Source organism: Eriocheir sinensis, unplaced genomic scaffold, assembly GCF_024679095.1.
Source record: "Eriocheir sinensis breed Jianghai 21 unplaced genomic scaffold, ASM2467909v1 Scaffold686, whole genome shotgun sequence".
Lineage (NCBI taxonomy): Eukaryota > Metazoa > Arthropoda > Malacostraca > Decapoda > Varunidae > Eriocheir > Eriocheir sinensis.
The window spans coordinates 97,501-112,500 of NW_026112038.1; the positions used below are offsets into that span (position 1 = coordinate 97,501).

At 44.5% G+C, this 15,000-nt stretch overlaps 1 protein-coding gene across 2 annotated transcripts in view; it reads right to left on the minus strand.

Annotated features, from left to right (window-relative positions):
• LOC126993840 (uncharacterized) overlaps positions 1–9,986 on the minus strand; it is a 75,402-nt gene extending 65,416 nt beyond the window's left edge. Inside the window, exon 1 of one of the 2 annotated variants that reach the window (XM_050852985.1) lies at positions 9,743–9,986. In XM_050852985.1, the coding sequence (XP_050708942.1) occupies positions 9,743–9,797 (55 nt within the window). In that variant the 5' untranslated portion in view covers positions 9,798–9,986. Of the gene's footprint in view, positions 1–7,525; positions 8,010–9,742 lie in introns of those variants that run through there. The other variant, XM_050852984.1, reaches the window with a different exon arrangement.
• Between the last annotated feature and the right edge of the window lie 5,014 nt (positions 9,987–15,000).

The window sequence follows — 15,000 nt, forward strand, 5'->3', positions numbered from 1 at the left end:
TTCCCTCCCTTCCTTCCATTCCCCTTCCCTTAATCTAACGCAACCCCTTCCCCTTCCTCTCCTTCTGTAACCCCTTTCCTCCCTTCCTTCCATTCCTCTTCCCTTAATCTAACGCAACCCCTTCCCCTTCCTTTCCCTCTGTAACCCCTTCCCTCCCTTCCTTCCTTTTCCCTTCCCTTAATCTAACGCAACCCCTTCCCCTTCCTCTCCTTCTGTAACCCCTTCCCTCCCTTCCTTCCTTTTCCCTTCCCTTAATCTAACGCAACCCCTTCCCCTTCCTTTCCCTCTGTAACCCCTTCCCTCCCTTCCTTCCTTTTCCCTTCCCTTAATCTAACGCAGGCCCTTCCCCTTCCTTCCTTTTCCCTTCCCTTAATCTAACGCAACCCCTGCCCCTTCCTTTCCCCCCTGTAACCCCGTCCCCTTCCTTCCCTCCCTTCCATTCCCCTTCACTCACAACCCTGAACCTTCCGTTTCCACCCCATCAATTTCCCCCACTCCCCATCCTCCCTTCCCTTCCCTAGCCTCTTTATTTCTGGCCTCCCTTACTCATTCATCACCCCAACCTTCCCCCTTTCCTCGCCTCTCCCCACTAATCACCCCTCTCCCCTTTTTACTCCCCCTTCCTATACCGTCATTCCTATTCTAGTTTCTCCCCTTTCCCTCCATTTCCTTAATCATATCTCCCTCCCTCCTCCTCCCCTTCCCCAAAATCATCTCTAAATCATCTATCACAAATAAACCCAAAAATCATCGCTGTCTCTTTGGGTTTGTTCAGACAGGAGGAAAATTAAATAGCATATGACAGGTAAATACGAGTGGGAGATTTGCCTGTGGCCCAGGTGTATAAATAGACTAATGGCAGGTATGTTAAGGGAATGGAAATGGGTCGTGATCGTGCGAGTCTTGATAAGGAAGGAAGGAAAGAAGAAAGAAAGAAAGAAAGAAAGAAAGAAAGGAAGGAAGGAAGGTATGGATGAAGGCAGGAAAAGAAGGAAGGAAAGAAGAGGAAAAAAAGAAAGGAAGGATGGAAAGAAAAATGAAGGAATAAAAAACAAAATAAAAGAATGAAGGAGGAGGAGGAGGAGGAGAAAGGAATTAAAGAGGGAAGGAAGGAAGGGAGGAAGGAAGAAACAAGGGAGAAATTAAGAAAGGTATGTAAGGAGGAAAAATAGAAAGAAAGAAAAGAGGGAGAAAAGGAAGGAAGGATGAATGGAAAGAAAAAAATCTGGAATGTAGGACAGAAGGAAGGAAGGAGGTAAAGAAGGAAGGAAATAAAGGAAGAAATGAAGATGGGAAGAAAGAAAACGAATGAACGGAGGAAAAGGAAGGTGGTCAGTTTGCGTGTGTATGTATGGTCGTGTGTGTGTGTGTGTGTGTGTGTGTGTGTGTGTGTGTGTGTACGCGGCAGCTGCTCCCGTGTGGAGGCTGTTACTGCTGCCTCCGTGTACGCCAGATGTTGTGTGGAGGACTCTCTCTCTCTCTCTCTCTCTCTCTCTCTCTCTCTCTCTCTCTGCCACACGACTCGCCTCTTCTCCCTTTTATCACATTTTTTCACATATATTTATTTAATTAACTGACTCACCTGCTCTCATTAACACCCCACTTACCTGTCCCCCCCTTCCCCTCACCTGTCTCCCCTTCCCCTACTTCTCCCCCTCTCTCCCAAACCTTCCATCCCCAACATACTAACCCTTCCACTCTTCCACCATTCCTTCCTTTCTCAATACACTCCTTGACCCCTCCATACATACATACATACACACACTACACACCCATTCCTCAACACCACCACCTCCACCCCCACCACCCTTTCCTGACCACATCAATAATGAAAACATGGTCACTGGAATGCCTTCTCTCTCTCTCTCTCTCTCTCTCTCTCTCTACATACCGTACGTACTTCGATAATTAATAACAACTGCAAAAGACGATAGAATTATTTGTATCACTTGTGTAAGGTAGAAGTAGTAGTAGTAGTAGTAGTAGTAGTAGTAGTAGTAGTAGTAGAAGTAGTAGTAGTAGTCGTCGTCGTCGTCGTAGTAGTAGTAGTAGCGATTTTCACGGTGTTTAACTCTGTTCTCATTCTCTTGCTAACAATTTTCAAGTCGCTGATTTCTTCCTTACTTCCTGGCGGTTCGGACGTAAAAACGCATAAAACGCCATCACATAAGACATATACCTAATCATGAAACTTAACCGTCGCAGAGAGAGAGAGAGAGAGAGAGAGAGAGAGAGAGAGAGAGAGAGAGAGAGAGGCCTACACAGCCATAACACCCCTCAGGTTCAACCCACGGGCCTCCCTAACCTAGCCAGATCTCAGCAAACTCACCAGGTGCTTTCCACATGGCGCCCCTCCTCCCCCTCTTCCCTCCTCCTCCTCTTCTCCCTCCCAAGGCCTCTGTCCAGCCCCGCCGCCGCCCGTGAAGAAATCCTCAGTTGGCGGGTTGGAAAACGGCTCAACACTCTCCTCGGCTCTCCCAACCTCGGCCAGAGTAATAATGAGAAAATAGACAGAATACGGCTTTCCTAATCTTTGCTAAGCTCTCCATTGTTATACGAAGAGGAAACAATAGTACGCCTTTTCTAACCTCGGCCAGTTATGTATGAGAAAATAGACAATACGGCTTTCCTAATCTTTGCTAAGCTCTCCATTGTTATACGAAGAGGAAACAATAGTACGCCTTTTCTAACCTCGGCCAGTTATGTATGAGAAAATAGACATTACGGCTTTCCTAATCTTTGCTAAGCTCTTCATTGTTATACGAAGAGGAAACAATAGTACGCCTTTTCTAACCTCGGCCAGATACATTATACTACGCGTTTCCCAATCTCCCTAGTGTTAAACGTTTCCCAATCTCCCTAGTGTTAAATATGAAGAGGAAACAGATACATAAAGCCTCTCCTAACCTCGGCCAGTGTTATAATATGTGAAAACAGAGATGCCTTTCCCAACCTCGGCAGTGTTTAATATATGAAGGAAACTGATACAAGACGCCTTTCCTAACCTCGTCAATGTTATATGTGAAGGTGAAACAGCTTGAATTCGCCTTTCCAATTCTCGCCAATGTTATATATGAGGAGAAAACAGATGGAATACACCTTGCCTAACCTTGCACATGGGAAAACAAATAGAATACGGCTTTCCTAATCTCAGCAGTATTAGATATGAGGAGTTGGGTGTGAGGATATGAGATTAAATAAGCCTTTCCTAATCTCAAAAGTGTTAAAAATGAAGAGAAAACAGGAATAGTATAACGTTGTGTGGTCTGTCTCTGGTTTGGTTGGCTGATAGCTTTCTTGGCCTTTTTTACTACTACTATTACCATTTCTACTACTACTACTACTACTACTACTACTACTACTACTACTACTATCCTCCCCTGCACACAAAGCTTTATACAGCCTCCTATGCACCTCACCCCCTTCTGTAAACAAACATTCACATTCTTTATCCTTTGCTATACGCCCTCAACAAACAGTGGACGAAGCCTCCCTCCGTTGTGTCCTTGCATTGTGGTATAAAAATAAGGAAGGGATAAAGGACTGTCTGCTATGGAAGTCAAGTGTGTATAAGACCGTTGAATAAGGTATGAAGGTGTGCTAGTGTTGGTAATAATGTTTCGTCTTTCACAATTCACTCACCAAATATTACTGAAGGTTAAAGGTGTCTTTGGAATGAGGTTTCTATTGTATGCGAAAATGTTATTATTACTGCAAATCCTAGTCGGTATAATCATGCAATTTATATAACAATCACGATGTCGAGTGAGTGTGTGTGTGTGTGTGTGTGTGTGTGTGTGTGTGTGTGTGCCAGTCATGATACACGTTGGACAGGAAACAAAACTTGACAGGAGAGGAAAAAGAGGAGGAGTAAGACTACAGCCAAAATCCCACCCACAGACTCGGTAAACCCATTAATGCCAGACACCGGTAGCCAGCAGCCTTTCCCCGACCTCAGTGACTACCCAAAGCCCTCCCTCCCTGTCCTAAGAGTAATTGGCTGCCTCATCAGTAGCCGTCCAAGCCCTACAGCCCTAAAGACGTGGATGACGAGCATAAACTTCAAAGCAAACACGAACACGCCAAGCTAAACACCCTCCCTTCAGCGTCTTGCCTTGCTGTAGAACCCATCAACCCAATCCTCGCGGTTTCTCCCTCCTTCTCCTCCAAGTAATGTATCGTTATTTCTCTTCATAAACCTTAAACAAGAGAACGCAATGCTATTATACATCCTCCCTTCAGCGCCTTGCCTAGATGTAGAACCCAACAAACCCATCAACCATCTTCTGTTTCCCATCCTCCTCCTCGTCTTCGTCCATTCTCTAGATAAACTTCATAAACTTCATTGCAAACACGAACTCGCCAAGCTAAACATGTCCCATTAAACACCTTGCCTTGCTGTGGAACCCAACAAACCCATCACCCATCTCACTTTCCCATCCTCCTCCTCGTCTTCGTCCATTCTCTTGATAAACTTCATAAACTTCATTGCAAACACAAACTCGCCAAGCTAAACATGTCTCATTCAACACCTTGCCTTGCTGTGGAACCTCTCAAACCCATCTTCTCTGCTTCTCCCTCCTCGTCATCGTCCTTTCTCTTCGTGTCAAGGTCGTTTTCGTGAACCTCGCCTGTCGATAACGATGCGCCTTCAGTGGCCCCCGCGGTGTTATGCTCTTATCGCCAAATAATCAATAGCGTTATCGTGTCTAATGCCCTGTAATTACGATAATGCGGCTCCCTTGTAACGATATTATGTCCCTGTAAGTAGTTTGGGACATGAGGGTATTGATTGACCGACTACTACTACTACTACTACTACTACTACTACTACCACTACCTCTACTACAATAAAAAGAATAAGAATAATAGGCTAAGAAAACAAAACTCAAGTCATTCTCCAATACTTTCAAACGCCGTTGCTTCAAAAGACTGACTGGCGAGGAATAAATACATATAAAAAAAGAAAAAGCGAGGGGAAGAGAGAAAGGGAGAGAAGAAAAAACAACGAAAACTTTCCAAACCAAATCAACCTTGAATTACCGAACAAAACTGGTAGCGGTAGGAGGGAGGAAGGAAGGAAAACACGAGAGAAATGTCCTGGAAAATGGGGGAAGAAGGGAAGGGGAAGGAGGGGAGGAAGGGAGGGGAGGAAGGGGGGGAGGGATGGGTCCGTCTGTTGGCTGGCTGGGGTCAGGAATGCCAGGCTAGTTTCTTTTCTACGCCCGCTACAACACATTACCTACGCCCCCTATTAGGCCAATTTAGGAGGCATGTTGTAATATTGACGCTATTCGCTTTTTTAACCGTGAATGCCAACCCTGGAGTCCCCGTTTCGAATGTTTTCCCCGTTAGCGACAAATGGAGCAGAAATTCTTACACCGCTAAAGAAAGTGCCCGTGAAAATCCTCGGAAGGGAACTGTTTGGGTCTGGCTGAGAGAGAGAGGACACCATGGGCCATAAGACGACTCACACTCACTGTCCCTAACACTATAACCTCACACAAGACAACCAACTACATATCATCACAAGAACTAAAGCAAATAATCCCCATTCTGCGTTATTATCATCATTTTTTCCCTATCCTTTCTTTCTTCCCAAGGTGTAACGCGCGCGGTCCTCCTCCTCAGTGCTCCCCCACTTATATGGCAACACTGAGAGGTACAAGAGGCTAAAGTGATGCTGAATACCTCCACATTCGTTTTTACCCTGCTCTTCTTTACACCTTCAGGCTACGGCACGTCCCTGGCCTTAGTCTCTGCCCCTAGCAATGATTTGGGGGAAGCACGGCAAGCAGGGGGAAAAACAAGGGCTCGGCGGGCGATGGAAGGCACGGGAGGGAGAGGAAGTTAGAGCAGCGGCTTGTTCTAACGGGGAAATTATCGTCAGGGTGGAACAGACTCACCCCGCCAGTCCAGCGTTACCAGATTATCGTACTCAGAATTGTACGTATATTCCGGTTTCCGACCCATAACTATTGCGAAAGAAGATCAATAGTCAACGGTTGCAACGAAAACTTAAATAGAATGAAGTTATGTGTTGGTGCGATAGTTTTGTATCTGTAACTAATAAATGCAATGTTCTGAGTACGATAATCTCTGGTAACGCTGCCTTTCACCCCCCCCCCTCCTCCTCCTCCTCCTCCTCCTCCTCCTGCCTCAAAAATATAAGAAAAAAATTATACCTAATTCAAAAAAACATCCATATTTTGTTCGCTTCCTACCGCCTGGAATCCATGGAGCTGGGTTACGAGTATCAAAAAAATATGCCCATGTGTTTTTTTCTATCATGAACAAACATTTACCCTCCTTCCCCAAGACTACACATGAGTGCACAGGGATACAATAAATACATCATAAAAATAGCACGCCAAACCTGAAGAATAAGAGGAGGAAAGAGGTTTTATGATCGAAGCCTTGGGTCGCCAACCTACCTTGAATTCAAATAAAGGATATGTTTAGGCTAGTTTCCCCAAGTGTAAAAATAAATATGAATAACCTGATATAAAACCGGCTACGATAACAAGAAAATCAAGTTGAACACAAAAAAAAACTGCCATAACAAAATCCAGTTATTGTATACCTCGCCATTTGTTGTTATTCTTATTATTAGTATCATCATTGCTATTTCTCCTACATTACGAGGAGCCATCATCATAATACTGGTGAGTTATTACACTCTAGCATTGATATAACACGAGTCAACAATGGCCTGAGAGCAAGAACACAACTTTATCGAACCAGCGATGCTATATTTTACTTCACTTTACTGCACCCGAGTCTATAAAACGTAATATACTTATCCACAAATATGTACGTGTTATCCTGCCACCCTTGCGTGTAAAATAATCCGTGAAGCCTTGTCAAAAAATGTGTGTTCTGTCAGTTAACGTGAATCTGCTAACATAACCCGGTATATCATCACCCACAATAAACTGCACGTAACTTGAATATTTGTGCGAGTTAATGTTTATGATGCTTACCAACAGTTGAATTACAAGGGTCGCTGCCTCCACTGTGACGGTGCGTGCACGAGATTTGATAAGGAAATAAAACGGTCTTCACATCACACAGAGAATAAGAAACGAACTGAGAATCAAAACTATGGTGGCGTTAGTCTGTTTGTTTACTACCTGACGGCGCTCCTGAAGGCGTTATAAGCTTACACAGGGCACAGTGGCGATGGAGGTGATAGAAGTGCAGAGAAATGTTGATACTATTGCAAAGAAGTAACTAATTATTTATCCACTTGTAAGCGTGTAGCGTGAACGTGACATGAGGTGGAACCGTGCAGTTGTGAATGTGCCTGACGAAGGGAAAACAACACTGCCATTTGAACACGAACGAATATATTTGATTTCCTCTTTAAAAACATGACTAAAATGCATATATATTAAATTCTAAATACACAAAATCATGCTCGCTTGTGAATTTCTACCTAGAATGCTCTGAGAAATGGATAGTGATGGTGAATGTGATGATAATGGTGATACTCATAAGAACACAGCACAAGAGGAAGCACTACCTTGTGAGTACTGGGCGACGGAGCTGCGGACGCCGGAGAGCCGCTGCGAACAGACGTGGGTCATGATCCTGACGAGGTGCTCGGACTCCTCCATCATCCGCTGCGTCTGCTTCCACACCTCCTCCACGGGGCTCCGGCCGGCCTCGGGGGCTGCCTCGCGGGGCCCGGCATGCTGCTGCCCCGCTGACTTGCTGCACGAGTCCACGGCGAGACCCGCTTCACTACACATGATCCGAACCTGAGGATTTTCTGTCTCGAACCGAAGGAGGACACTAATCAGGATTCATACTCGTGGGTCAGACGGGTCCGGGGGTCGTAAGCACATATCGCAGGGGCGTGAGCGGTGTCTGGCTCGGAGGCACCAGGTGGCGGGGCCGCGGCGGGTTTAACACTCCGACCAACACGCACACAAGAAAATCGCCTTTTCCGGCAGACTTTCACAACTTCCAACTTGGCTTCGAGCACTCCCAAGTTACGTCTCGGTGCACCGTGTAGCACACTGAGTTTCATAGCCGTGCGACATGCTCATACTATCACCCAGTGGCTTCGAAATTATGACTTATTAGCGGTGTAGGAGGGAGGGATGGAGGAGCCACGCGCGGAACCTTCCACCACCACAGCTCATCATCATCTGGCTGCTGCTGCCGCTCCGCTCCTCGTGGGCAGCAGCAGCAGCAGCAGGCGCAGGCCACCACGCTCGCCTTCACGGGGCCGATCATTTTACTCCCACATTACCTAAAATATCTCATCAATGCACTAAAACGCACACAACCGACACCAAAACACGTACACACCCAAAAAACAACCCTTTATCTCCCTCCTGGTCATGTCAATAGTCAAGTTCATCATTGCATTGCCGCAGATAATGCAAGAACACGCCAAGACGCAAGGTGACGCTTATCATATCAGGGAGACAAATTTTCACTCATCCCCCAGAATGCGTAACACGGTTCATGCAAGTGATGCCAGACGCCACACGGACACCACAGGCCCAGGGTGTGCTGCTTTAGGCCACTGTTAAAGCCATATTCCCATGACCCGCCACGCCATAAATTTCTGACACTAAGGTCGGTATTATAAGATTTTCGCTCCTCACATCAGTATTTCTAAAGGTCAAAGAGGGGATCAGCTGGGTTCTAATGAGTGTTTCTTTAGGTTCACGGTACAGAAGAAGGGCAAAACTACCACCAGGGTCATAAAACTACTGCTGGAAATGCCCTAAACTCCTTCGAAAGCCTTGTCAAATATGTGAACTTGGGCGACGAAATGTTTAAGAATGCGGCCCTAAATAACTGATGACTGTTGACCAATATTATCTCTCGAATATGCACAAACAAGAATTATGGTGAAAGTAAAGAATAATGAAAGAGTGTACCGTGCTTGACATATTGGTAAACGAAAAACGAGGATAAAAAAATGGACTTTCAATCATTTTCAAACTTCGGTAAACATAATTTTCTTAAGTTCAGAAGTAAAAAAAGAAAAAAAGAATGATGTAGGAATATAAGAATGGCAACAGTGATAGTAGTAGTAGTAGTAGTAGTAGTAGTAGTAGTAGTAGTAGTAATAGTAATAGTAATAGTAGTAATAGTAATAGTAATAGTAGTAGTAGTAACAGTAGGAGGAGGAGGAGGAGGAGGAGGAGGAATAAAAGGAATAGGATAAAAAGAATAATCTCTCTCTCTCTCTCTCTCTCTCTCTCTCTCTCTCTCTCTCTCTCTCCGGAATGGGGTGAAAGGAAATATTTGAGGGCGCGTTACCTGGCAGAGGCGGGCCGACAGGTAAGGCGGATATTTGGACATTGATAAGCCGCCACAGAGAAACTGTTATACCTGCTGAATTGAGGAAACCTATGCACACACACACACACACACACACACACACACTCACGGATACGGATATTCCAAGATTTCAAACAGCATAGAGTGAATCATGCCAGTGTGTGTGTGTGTGTGTGTGTAGAGAGAGAGAGAGAGAGAGAGAGAGAGAGAGAGACTGCCTAATATTCTCCACTCCGTAGGGAACCGAACCTGGGACCTCTTGGTTGTGAGGCGAGTGTGCTAACCATTGCACTACTAGACTCAGTAAAATTAATGCAACTACACACACACACACACACACACACACACACACACACACACACAACCACATACGCAGTTTATTTTTTCTGCTTCGACATGCGTTTAAATGTACACAATTAAACAAACAAACACGTACCTCCCACCCTGACGTGAAACACTCCGTCACGGGCGCGTCTTGCAATGAGGGACATGTCGCTGGGTCACGAACTGGGGTCAGCGGTTCCCAGTGTCACGAAGGCCGGACGCGTAGCCAGCAATCAGGGTCAAGCGGGGTCAAACAAGGTCAAGTAGGGTCAAACAAGATCAAGGAGGGTCAAACAGGGTCAAATAGCCAGTCACAGCGCCAGCCAAACACAGTCAATAGCCTCCGGTCACAACCACACAGACAAACACACAAGTCCGTCGTTCCTGCAAAACAGTGGTGATGTTTGTGTTCGTCGTCGTGTGGCGCTGGTGTTTGTTTCTGGCGGGACAAAGGAAAGGCTCGCTGGCCAGCCCGCGCGATATAAACAACGCAAGGAAAGGAGTCATTCGAAGCTCACGAACCCGGGAACTTGTAAATGAAGCTTCGAGTCAGAGATGATTATAATAGTTGCCTTGTTTCGTGTCCCCTGTTCTGGTCAGGCAACCTTTAACGAAGAACGACCTGTAGTAGTGCCCATAGTACCCATGATGCCCCATATTAACCGATCCGTGTATATTTTCACGTAACGCTTTGCACATCAGAAGTTTTAGGTCTTCATTTTTTGGTCTCAGTTCTTTTTATCGACCTGCTTTCATTCCTTCGCCTTTATGCAAGTACTGTTTTTTTATAACGCACAAACCAGGAAGGGAGGAGATATAGACGACCAAAGAAGAAGGAAAGGAAGGAAGGAAGGGACTTATCATTCATTCATATATAACCAGTCGTGTCTTATTACTTTACAGATACAAGATGACCACACAAACGGGACTAGTAATAGGAAAAAAAGTGGTTTGTGTGTGTGTACTTTCATATATCATCATCGGTAAACTTTACACATACGAGACAATAAAACTAATCAGAACTCAATTTTACGTTTTTATTTCGCCGCCTCTGTTACTCCATTCTAATAAAAATAACAAAAAACAAAAACAATAACAACAAACAACAACAAAACTCCAGTGAACCCGAACCAAACTGTCTCTGAAACTCACCTTAGCTTCTTCACACCTGTTCCCGCGCACCTGCCGAGCTTGGGGGGAGTCATCGGGGCCCTCGCACACCTTGCCTCACACCTGGTCTTGGGATGAAGTGAGGCTGGGCGAGGCGGGAGGATGCTGAAGGCGGGGAGATGAGGAGGATGGAACTAAAATAAACAAAGACAGAATAAATAATGCCATAATTAAACAAACACGAAGAAGAAGGAAGAAGAATAAAGGTAGGAACTAAAATTAAGAAAGATTAAAAATAACAATAATGAATAAACAACAACAATAGAACATGAATAAAGGAGGGAAGGAGAAGCAAGGAACTAAAATTAAAAAAAGAAAGATTAAATAAAGCAGTAATTAATAAACAACAGCACAGAAGAAGAACAAGAACAAGAAAAAGAAGAACAAGAACAAGGTGGGGGAAGAGAAGGCACGGAACTATAATACAACAATAAAAAAAAGTTCATAAATAAAAACAAACACAACAGGTAAGAATGAAAACTAAAGGTAGGCGAGGGAAAGGAGTGGGCAGGTAAGTGTGTGTGTGTGTGTGTGTGTGTGTGTGTGTGTGTGTGTGTGTGTGTGAGTCAAGGTTACATCATGGTTAAAAGTTTCTAATCGTGGCGAATGTGTGTGTAAGTGTGTGTGTGTGTTCCTCTCCTACATAGCGGGTCGGAGACAGGGAGGATACGTGGATGAGTCTTGTCTCGTCTGGGTGTGTGGTGACGCAATGGAGGTGGTGGTGAGGGTGGTGGTGATGGTGTTGTTGGTGGTGGTGCTGGAGAGGTGGGGAGGTGGTGGTGTTGAGAGTGGTAATGGTGTTGGTGGTGGTGGTGTGGGTGGTCATGGTGGTGGTGAGGGTGTTGGTGTTGGTGTTAGTGGTGGTGGTGAGGGTGATCATGGAGGTGGTGATGGTGGTGGTGAAGGGAAGGAGAAGAAGAAGGGGGGGAGGGGGAGGGGGAGGAGGAGGAGGAAGGAAGACAGACAGTGAGGAAAAAGATGCAAAGGGTGAAGTGAGGAAAGAAGTGGAGATCAGAGAGAGAGAGAGAGAGAGAGAGTAGACTAGAAGCTTCCCATGATCACACACGCTACCCTGTCAAATCGTGTCTGTCTGAGTGTCTGTCTGTCTGGCTAGAAGATGAGCCAAAATGACGCAATACACTCGCTCTCTCCCCTCACTTCCCCTCCCCCCCCTCTCTCTCTCTCTCTCTCTCCACTTTCCTTCCCCTCTTTCTCACTCTACTTAACCTCTACCAATGAGACGGAGATGAGCACTGAGGTAACGCGCATCTTAGCATATACCCTTAACTTTCCCTTTCCCTTACTCTTACATATTGTCTTTCTCTCTCTATCTCTTTCTTCCCCTTACTGAGACGGAGATGTGCACTGAAGCCACGCGCAGCTTAGCATATGCCCTAAACTTAACCTTTCCCTTACTCCCATATCTCGCATTTCTATTCCAATCCCTTTCTTCCACTCCTTCATCTCATATCCCAAGGACGTTTCATCACCTATATATATTAACCTCATTACCTCAGTCTTATATGCCTTCTCAACTTCACCTTACCTTACCTTACCTTACCTTACCTTACAACCTTACCTTACATATTCCAAGGACGTTTTCATCACCTATTAACCTCATTATCTCAATCTTATACACCTCATTTACTTTACCTTACCTTACCTTACCCTACATATTCCAAGGACGTTTTCATTGTCTCATAACTTAATTACCTCAACCTTATACACTTCATCCACCTTACTTTACCTTACGATACTTTACCATACCTTACTTTACCTTACCTTACCTTACTTTATCTTCCAATTTTACCTTACATATTCCAAGGACGTTTTGATCAACTATTAACCTCATTACCTCAATCTTATACAGCTCATCTACCTTACCTTTCCTTACCTTACCTTACCTTAACTTACATTACAATCTTACTTTACATATTCCAAGGATGTTTTCATTATCTCATAACCTCATTACTTCAACCTAATACATTCCATCCATCTTACTTTACCATGCCTTACCTTACCATACCTTACCTTACCTTACCTTACAATCTTACCTTACATTACCCCATGACCTCCCTAACTCAGTCTTATACATCTCCTCCACCTTCCCTTCCCTTACCTTATCTTACCTTTACCTTTACCTTACCTTACCTTACAATCTTACCTTCCATACTCCAAAGACGTATTCATTACCTCATGACCTCCCTAACTCAACCGTATACACCTCCTCCACCTTACCTTACTTTACCTTACCTTACCTTACTTTATTTTACAATTTTACCTTACATATTCCAAGGACGTATTCATCACTCCATAACCTCATTACCTTACCTTACCTTACCTTACCTTACCTTACCTTACCTTACCTTACCTCACAATCTTACCTTACATATTCCAAGGACGTTTTCCCCACCTCATAACCTCATTACCTCAATCATATACACCTCCTCAACCTCACCTTACCTTACCTTACCTAACCTTACCTTACCTTACTTTACCTTACCTCACAATCTTACCTTACATATTCCAAGGACGTTTTCCCCACCTCATAACCTCATTACCTCAATCTTATACACCTCCTCAACCTCACCTTACCTTACCTTACCTTACCTTACCTTACCTTACCTTACCTTACCTCACAATCTTACCTTACATATTCCAAGGACGTTTTCCCCACCTCATAACCTCATTACCTCAATCATATACACCTCCTCAACCTCACCTTACCTTACCTTACCTTACCTTACCTTACCTTACTTTACCTTACCTCACAATCTTACCTTACATATTCCAAGGACGTTTTCCCCACCTCATAACCTCATTACCTCAATATTATACACCTCCTCAACCTCAACTTACCTTACCTTACCTTACCTTACTTTACCTTACCTCACAATCTTACCTTACATATTCCAAGGACGTATTCATCACTCCATAACCTCATTACTTCAATCTTATACACCTCTTCAACCTCACCTTACCTTACCTTACTTTACCTTACTTAACCTTACCTCACAATCTTACCTTACATATTCCAAGGACGTTTTCCCCACCTCATAACCTCATTACCTCAATCATATACACCTCCTCAACCTCACCTTACCTTACCTTACCTTACCTTACCTTACCTTACCTTACATTACCTTACCTTACTTCATCTTACAATCTTACCTTACATATCCCAAGGACGTTTTCCCCACCTCATAACCTCATTACTTCAATCATATACACCTCCTCAACCTCACCTTACCTTACCTTACCTTACTTTACATTACCTTACCTTACTTCATCTTACAATCTTACCTTACATATCCCAAGGACGTTTTCCCCACCTCATAACCTCATTACCTCAATCTTATACACCTCCTCAACCTCACCTTACCTTACCTTACCTTACCTTACTTTACCTTACCTCACAATCTTACCTTACATATTCCAAGGACGTTTTCCCCACCTCATAACCTCATTACCTCAATCTTATACACCTCCTCAACCTCACCTTACCTTACCTTACCTTACCTAACCTTACTTTACCTTACAACCTTAACTCACATATTCCAAGGACGTTCTCGCCACCTTCAAACATCCTTAACTCAACCTCCTACACCTTAATACATCATCAACATCATCAGCCTCATTAACCAACCTGTAAAACACCATCGCCAGGTAACCCCGGGTATTAAAGGGCCTTACATGTTGGTCTTTCCCGGGTCATATATTCGTCTATGCCCGCCCTCAACTCTCTCTCTCTCTCTCTCTCTCTCTCTCTCTCTCTCTCTCTCTCTCTCTCTCTCTCTCTCTCTCTCTCTCTCTCTCTCTCTCTCTCCCCCCCTTCCCCCCACCCTCCCTTTCACTTACCCCGCCCGCTGTAGCATTTCCTAAAGCACGGAGGAGGAGGAGGAGGAGGAGGTGAAAGGGTATGATGAGGCAAGGAAGGGGTGAGGAAGTGGAGAAAAATAACACGAGAGCACAAGAATGAGTAATAAAAAGAGAAAATGAGGGAAAATAAACAGGAAATGGGGGGGGGGGTGGGTGGAAGGAAACAGGTGGGAAACAGAGGATGTGAAGGATTCAAAGAAATAGGGAAAGAAAGGCAAAGAATCATAGACAAAAGTTAACGGATGTGGCAAAGGATGAGTAGTAGTAGTAGTAGTAGTAGTAGTAGTAGTAGTAGTAGTAATTGTAGTAGCAGTAATAGCA